General features: G+C 34.8%; 1 protein-coding gene across 1 annotated transcript; it reads right to left on the reverse strand.

The window, feature by feature from the left end:
* Positions 1-1,309: 1,309 nt before the first annotated feature.
* Positions 1,310-5,014, reverse strand: LOC120775133 (poly(U)-specific endoribonuclease homolog). The gene is made up of 5 exons (XM_040105163.1): positions 4,762-5,014; positions 2,290-3,580; positions 2,022-2,218; positions 1,719-1,951; positions 1,310-1,656 (listed from the first exon to the last, which is right to left on the reverse strand). The coding sequence occupies exons 1-5, from the start codon at positions 4,835-4,837 to the stop codon at positions 1,423-1,425; spliced, it is 2,031 nt and encodes a 676-aa protein (XP_039961097.1). The 5' UTR covers positions 4,838-5,014; the 3' UTR covers positions 1,310-1,422.
* Positions 5,015-8,984: the final 3,970 nt, after the last annotated feature.

The raw sequence follows: 8,984 nt of genomic DNA on the forward strand, positions 1-8,984 counted from the left end.
CCAGTACTGCTTTCTCAGCACTTTTCCACAAAAAGTGGTAACAGCTTTCCGCCGGAAATTTATTGTAAATATTTGGTGTGTCACAAGTTCCGAAAGTTATGTCTATGGAGACCCAAAGCTTTAATACTAGGTTCCTTCTGTATAGTATCGTTTACCACCATCCTTGTTACATAGGGTTCTATATGTTACTGGCAGAACATGGATTAACTCTGAAAGCACATCCAACAAGCATAGCCAACAAAACCTTCATTCTCTGCTTAAAAAGCTCACTGACATATTTTAAAGCTAGAAAGCTCTCGTGTGCAGGAAATAGAAGGCCGTCTGCTTGGTAATTGGGCTTAAAAAGCTTGAGTGCCTCTATATGTTGACCGCAAGCAAGTTAAAGACTGTTTTCGCTACTTTATCAACTTGGAAAACTTTTAGCTCGCTCTCTGGTTCTCGATTTAAGAGCTTGCGATATGAATTTGAGGCCCAGCTTTCTTATAAAATTTTGCTAGGTGTTAAAGAGGCGATATGTCCCCTGTTAGAATACGTGAATCTCAGAGCCTTGCTTCTGTGTCCAAAGATTGCTAAACACTCTAGGAGCAGATGTCCCGGAGTTTCACTCCATATCACCTCCATATTATCTCCATATTATTTATACATAGCTGCCTCTTTTGCCTGCAATGGCCGTTATCTATTGAGACGAGGAGTCTAAATATGTCTTAAGCAAGGTTTATTATTAGTTTGAACCACTTGAGGTTGTACCAACCCAGTAGGAGTTTTGCTTGCTTATCTTTCTCTACCTTTTCCTCTTTCCGGAATGATTCTCTTATGTTATGTGAACCCCACAGAGCAGATAAGTTTCACTCCCATCGGGTTGGTAGCCACTTCAGAGCGGTCAAGTTCATCTACCAACTCATTCCTATCTATACCTTTCTGTTCCCTCATCCAAGTAAGACGGAATAGTTTACAGCTAGGATTTCTAGCCGTAACCAGTAGCGATTTAATCTCATAGGATGAGATCGCTTTGATATTTATAACAATCTACAAGATATTAAACCTTTTTTTTCTCTTGATTTCTCATATAAAATTTATGTAGGAGCACGAAATCACTAAAAAATAGTTGAGGTTAGTTTAAAAGGACGCACAACTACCAGCAATTTTGTAGATATTAAAGTATAATCTTTCTCTTAAAATTACAAATTTTGGTTCGTACTGTACGTACTATGGGAAAATCTCAAGCAAAGACACACTCCTATTCAGTAAGTACATACACCGCTGCGAAAAGTGACTTTTATTTAATAATAGAAGATGAAGTTACAACAAATCTTTAAAAAATATATTTTTTTTGGTTTATTTGTTCCTTCTAATTAAACTACACTTGAAATCTCATTTTCGTACAAACGTAAGGGTATAAATAATATGCTTTCACGAACGTTTTTATATTTCGGGGAAGGCGCTGCCAATCAGATGCTTGCCACGATAACGCCAGGTGTAGGTGACAATGCCGAAGCGCTGGTTGCCTAGTGACACAGGACATGTGCGGTCGGGGCGCAGCTGGAAGCATACTGTGTAGAGAGCCAGTTCCAATTCGGGTGAGGTTCCAGCAAAGACACCATTAACCGGTTTATTAACACCTTTATGACTGAAGCGTACTTTCAGGACTTTAGCTTTCTGCAGAATTGAAGAGAACATAAATATATATCAAATATTGATTCGTTTTCGTTCGCACTCACATTGCCCAAATCGATTTGATGCAGATAACCCTTATAGTCCAGGCGGCCTGCTTTCTCCTCGTCTGCGAAATACACCCAGTTGTGTAGACCAATCAGCGTGCCATTCTTTACTTCGTGCACGAAAACATGTTCAAAGCCCGAACTACCGATGCGTCCCTGTCCACGCGAGTACTGTGTAAACCAAAGCTCTTTAACGAGATCGCGGTGGGTCTTTGGATCGGGTGTTACAATGCCTATAAGTAAGCATAAGGTTAATGTATTGTGTGATATATGGTAAATAGCGGCTTAGATTTTATGACTTACCTTTGTTCTGCAAGAAGAGCATAGCCTGTCGCATGACCTGCGTGCCCATTACTGCATCGACGAACTCATTCTCCTCGCGACGCTCATTGACGGTCACATGTTCATTGGCCAGAGTATCCTCTTCGTAGTTATCGAAAAGTGCACGCATTTTAGCGACGGTCGGTGAATCATAGGCGCGAGGTTCGACTTCGAAGAGACTGAATTGAGAGAAGAAGTTAATAGCTTGTAGTTAACAATTGAAAGCTTGCTTCTGTTGTAGTCTACTTACGGATTCGGCGCCTCGTCCGTGCTATCAATCGACCTCGTCTTGCCCTGTGGATTGACATGCACCAAATTTAACAAGCTCTGCTCTTTAGCATACAACTGCTCAGTTAGAGCGCGTATTTCGTCATCGCTAGCAACTGAGCTACCGCTGGCACTGCTGTCAGCACCAGGTCTTGCCGTAGTTGAGGGACCGGGTACGTGTGGCACAAACGAAACGCCAGAACCACCAGCGCCAGGAGTACCTGGACGCGTGGGACTGCTTGGCGTTGGTGAAACTGGTGCTATGATACCGCCACCTGGACGTGATGGTGAGGCTGGTGTGGGCGAACCCCAGGAAAAGGTTGGTGTGGGTTGTGCGCTACCGCCAGGTGAGGAAGGTCGTAGAGGTGAAGCTGGTGTGGGGCTACCAGGGGTGCGTGGTGTTGGTAGTGGTGGGAAGTCTTCTTTGCCCACGGAAGGCCGACGTGGTGGAGGCAAAGGTGGGAAATCATCTTTTGTTGTCGAAGGACGGTGTGTAGTGGTCGTGGACGATACACCAATGCCGCCGAAACCATTACGCATATCCAAACCTATAGCGCTGCCGGGTGAACTTGGTTTTGGTGTTGTTGTTGTTGTCGTGGTTGTGGTACTAGTAGTGGTCGTTGTGCTGGTCAATGGTGCCAAACCGAAACCGGGACGACCGGCTGTGCCACCTTGTGGACGTGCGCCACCGCCATAGCTAAGATCCAAACCAGATGGCTGGGCTTTAGGTGGTTGATATGGTGAAAAACCAGGTGGCAAATTCGGTTGTGCGGTACCCGGACGACCAAAGTTATTCACATTACCAGCATTGCCGTAACCACCGGCACCGCCAAAATTCGTAGCCGTCGGTACGGCTTGTGGACGTTGTTGCTGCGGGCCGCCGGCTGTTGGACGCAAACCGACTGGTGTGGTTGGAGTTTGTGCTGATGACTGCGGCGTGGGCTGTGGCCACTGTGGTGGCTGCAAGCCATTGCCACCGAAGGGCGATGACTCAGGTGTGTCAGGACGTGGTCCCAGCGGCAATAGCGGCGCATTTGGGTTAATGGAAAATGGTGGTGGCTTTTGTGCGCCAGCGTTGTTTGGTTGTACACGCGGTGCATTCAGCGTTGGTTGGGATGGTGTGGGGGCCGGCGCATTTCGTGGTGGCAACGGTGTGGTGGTGGTAGTGGTCTTATCACCGCCACCACCAAACCACCGACTAAAAAAGCCGGACTTCTTTGTTGTCTGCTCTTCCGGTGGCGCTGGAGTTATCTCGATCTCGGTCTTGTAGCTGGCTAGAAAAATTTAATTAAAATTTATTTAATTTTTTATTCAAATATTTATTTTTCTGGAATTAGCACACAAGTACGAGGGAACAGAATGTGGAGATAAGCGTTGACACACAAATATTTTATTTATTAAACTCAGATAAGAAAAATTTCAAAAAAAGCTTCAGTGAGATTTAGCTCATCTAATTTTAAGAATTTTTCATTTATTTATTTTTTTTTTTTAATTTTTTCAAAGTTGCTTCAAAATTTTGTTATATTCATTAAAAATTTTTTAAATTAATTTTTTTGGTTATAATCTTTTTATTTTAGTTTTTTGATATACATTTTTTATTATATATTCTTTAACTTCTCTTATTTTTAAAATATAGACTTTTATTTTTTTTAATTTAAAAAAAAATTTTTCAATTTAAATTTTTTTTTTTTAATTTTTGTTTTTTCTAAAGCACAAAATTTTCTTTGCTATTATTCTTCGAAAAATTATTATTTCATTATTTTAAATTTATTCTGCTGAATTTTTAATTTTATTCGAAAATTTATAATTTCAATTCATCCAAATAGAAAAAATTTCAGAAAAAAATCGAAATATAAAATTTTGTTTTCAAAAATTTTTGTTTTTATAATATTTTATATTTTGATTTTTTTTTGAAAATTTTGTCAATCCAATAAAGATTACGAGGTAAACAGTCATGAAATCTTCATTAAAACTCTTCAAAACCAAAATTTTTTATTATCTGTTTCTTCATGAAATTTTTATTCATCAAAAATTTTCAAAATTAAAATTTTTTATTATAAGGTTTTTATTTTGGTTTTTGACTTTCATTACTATAACTTGCTTTGTCCATATATTAAATTTTTTAAATTTATTTTTATTTTATTTTTGCTTGGTTTTTTCATTTTTAAAACTATTTATTATATAGTAATTTTTATTTTCTATATTTATATTTTTAATTTCAATATTATTTTTAATTTTTTTTTTTATTTTTATTTTTTATATTATTTTTTTTTTTTTTATTATTATTTTTTTTATTTTTCCATTATTTTATTTTAATTAATTATGATTATTTTTTTACTTCAAAGAAATTTATTTCACAAGCATTTTTCGCCATCTCACCACACTGTTCTCTCTGACAGGTAGCTTTTTGGAAACTCTTTGCAGGCTTTGTGTACAGATTTTTTATTTTGTTTACCTGCAAATTCGCACTGCAGCACACACAACAACAACACAGTGCACACGAAAAGTGTGTGACTGATCTTGAAACGCATGGCTTCGCTGCTTTTCTTTTCTCTTAGCCCTCAAAGTAGTGAATAATATTACTTATTTTATTTTTTTTTTAGTTTTACACTTTTTGGTAAAAAAAATAACTTCGCTTTTTTGTCGAAATACACTTTGTTAACTGTGCACTAGCGACTATGTTCGACTGACACGTACGAATTCCGGCAACTGACTGAGTAGACATTGAATTGAGAATCGTACAGAAGCAACGCAGAAACCTGTTAGGCTGAAATAACTACATACATTACTTACATAAATATGTATGTGTATGTAGGTATGCATAGTGTGCTGCTGCTCGTGATGAAGATGACGGTTGGCTGTGTGGGAGAGCACGCTACCATGGGTAGTTGTCGACGTTAAAGACAATGATTTTCTGAAAATTGTACAAAATTTTTACGTTTGACTTTGGCCTTGCTTTTTGAGAGGTTTTGGCGTGTTGTTTTTTGGTTTCGGCTCGTTTTTCCCCTCCATTCTGATGATTATTGACTTATTTGCATGTCAAACTCATAAACCCATATCTCATCGGCAGTTATAATGCTTTCCATGAATCTGGGATCGGAATTCGCACGATCAAGCATGTTCAAAGAGACCTGTTTACTGTACTCTTTGTGAAAAAATTCAGCTTAATGGGTGCGAGTCGGGCAAGAACGTGTTTCATATCCAAAATATCCACTAAAATCTTTCCATTTCTCTAACATTTGCCTGACAATTTTCAAGCGTCATATCCTTTACTTTTTTTTAATATTTTCATCAGTTGAAGAGGTCAAAACCGTCCAGAACGAGGCATGTTTTCAACGTTCTCTCGACCATTCGTAAGCTTATGTTTTCGATAAATAAAATCACCATAAGCCTTTTCCAACATTTGCAACGATTTTCCACACGAAATTCGGTTGGAAACACAAAATTTGAGACAAATTCTTTGTTCGATATTTTTATGCATTCGCAACGCATTACTGTTGTGTACCGACCTAAGCAGCTGCTGTAAACAAACTGGTTGACAGATCGCGCTCATATTTGGCCTAATAATTAAGAACAGGACTCCAGTCCTACTTGATTTTTCTAATGTTTTTACACGGGAAATTCAATTACAGTTGCTTTTTTGTCACAATGTATAACCGATTTTTTGCTTTTATGTTTTTGAAACATCAGCAATTGTATATAAATAGCTTTAAAGATTAAAAAGAAAAATAAATTTTTCATTAATGAAAAAAAAAAAATACTTATTCGTGATCGCAGAAGAAAAATTAAAATTAGTGCATTTTTAATAATTAATATTTCATAAAATTTATCAAAGCCACGGAATACTATGTATGGCATTATAAAAGACTTCAAAAATATTGGAAAAAATATTTAAAAAAATGTACATATTCTCAAAACTCAAAATTAAAATTTTTTAAATAATTGAAATATTAGCAAATATTTGTCTATGCTTTAGTACTTTTATTCAAATAACAAATTTCGAAAAAATAAAAAATTTGCTAAATTCAAAATACAATTTCGTTAAAAAATTTAAATATGAGTAAATAGTTTTATATATTAATTACTTTGATGCGAGTAACAAATTTTCATAAATATAAAAAAAAAATTATTTAAATTTTGCAAAATTCAGAATTACATTTTTAATCATTTAAATATTAATAAATATTTTTCTATACTTGAGTATTTTAATTTCTTAAGTAAAAGATGTACATATATACATGTATAATCAGAAACTTTACTCCATAAGATAGGTGATTGCATGTGAGGGATCTTAATGAAACCCAGGGATAATTTATTTTTAGTATATTTCATCACCTAAAATGCAAAATATCGCAACCTCACTTTTCATAAATTTACGGGCGAAAGAAAAACGATATAATAGAAATCACTCAAAATGAAAATTTGAGTTTTGGTTATAAAGTGGTTATATATTTGTTACATATTAGTTATATATTTGTTATATATTGGTTATATATTGGTTACATATTGGTTATATATTGGTTACATACTGGTAATATATTGGTTATGTCTGTCAGTGGCAGTTTAAAATTCTATACTAAATAAATGTAATGATTTGTAAGCAATAGAAAACTCAATTTCGATTTTTTTGCTGATACTTTGTTTTGCATTTTAGGTGACGATATATGTATATATAATATATGCCTCATATATTATTTAAATGTTGAAAAAATTCAAAATATTTATAAAACAAAATTTAGAGGCCTTTATATAAAAGTATATTCATATCATATAAATGTATGTATATTTACACATTTTTTTATGTATAGTAGAAAAAAGTAAAAATTTCAGTTCAATTGAATTATAAAATAAAACAACAACACGCTCTGACCTCCATGGCCCCCGCACATATAGACCAACATGAGATAAGCGAGCGACATTCAATTCTATTAGAAGTCAATTTGAAATCTTGTCAAATAAGAGCAAGACACTATTAATTTATATTGAGCATACAAGCGCCTTAAAAAAACTCACCAGAAATAAATAAAATCGGTTTATATATAGTAAACAACTACCTATGTATGTATATAAATAAGTGTTATATATACATACATACATACATCATTATATATGTATAAGCGCACCCTTTTTCTTGCTATATGAAAGTGACACCGATTTTAGAATTAAAAAGCCGTTATTGCACCGAATATAGTTTGCCCCCCCGCTTTCACTCACCTTGGTATTGATTTACGTAAGTAAGTACGCAATTGAACGCCTTAATTAACACAAGTTCACCGCCTAAAACGAAAGGTTTCATTGAGAGTCGTAACACTTACTCACAAATGTACACAAATATACCGATTTATAGCAGAAATATATGCTAATAAGCATATAAATTAAACTAACTGATTCATTTCACACCACTTTTTAACAAAGCGTGAGGGAAAATGTACGGAAACAAAGCGTTTTGTTGTTTTTATTGTTTTGTAGAAATTTTTATGATTCATGCCATACGAAGTTGCATGAATGGGGTTCCACTATAGCAACTTTTGGAGGTGTAATTGCGGAGATAAGTAAGATTTGTGTATGAGGCTGAGAGTTATAGAACATGAAGGGGGAAGTGATAGGAGGGTTAGTGACTATATAAAAGAGTTTGAACGAAACATGGAAAACTACTTTAAAATGCATATTGTTTTTCATATTACTTCACTCTGTACTTATATTATTCATGCTTTTAGTTTTAGTGCGCTCACCACATCACATCGTGATTTCATACACCATGTGATCTGTGCATTATGAAATTTTGTGAGTGAGCTTTTAAAGTCGAGATTTATGCACACATAGTATATATATTAACAAAAAGTAACGTTTTATATAAAAAATTTCAAAATAAATGCTATCACATTAAAAATTTTGCATCATGTGATGTATAGTATTGCATCGCATGACTGTAACTTCGTAAAATGTTTTTGATTTGTAACAAAATTTCAAGTGCCAAGTGTTCAATTCCGCTCAATCATACTATTGCATGGCTAACAACATCAACTTTTATATATTTCTTCAAATATATCACATCGCGCGATGCCGCACGATGCGATCTGCTCATCATTGGAGCTATTAGTATGACATATTTTTTCAATTTCTTTTAAAGACATAATGTCGTTACTCACACTAAAGCAAATCATAACCGTAAAATTGTCAACATGTGATCTTTTTTATTTCATCATATGACTTCGCTATCATACAAATATTCTTGCTTTACATCAATGTATCATAGGATTTGTGTTCAATTCCGCTTAACTAGTATGGACTGCATTGGTTATTGTTTCCATTTTTATAAATTTTGACAAAAAATATCACGTGATATGAATCATGTGATCTAAACATCTTTTCGTAGCAATAAGTGTTCTAAGAAAATTTTAAAATTTTATTTCACTACCTTCAAGAGAGCTTTTTATAATGTTTATCTAAATTTCATACTTTTGATATGATCTACAGTTTGTTGGTATCACTTGACTTTTTTGATATAGATGCACATCTTGATGCCATAAGGTGTTATATCTACCATTTAAAAACATTTCCGTGCTGCTTCTGTGTATAAAATTTATAAGTTATTCTTATCTCCACCAATTCACATCGTGTGATCTACATCATGTGATCTGTACATCCCATCATAACTTCATGTGATGTATAAAATGT

Source organism: Bactrocera tryoni, chromosome 4 (assembly GCF_016617805.1).
Source record: "Bactrocera tryoni isolate S06 chromosome 4, CSIRO_BtryS06_freeze2, whole genome shotgun sequence".
Taxonomy (NCBI): Eukaryota; Metazoa; Arthropoda; class Insecta; order Diptera; family Tephritidae; genus Bactrocera; species Bactrocera tryoni.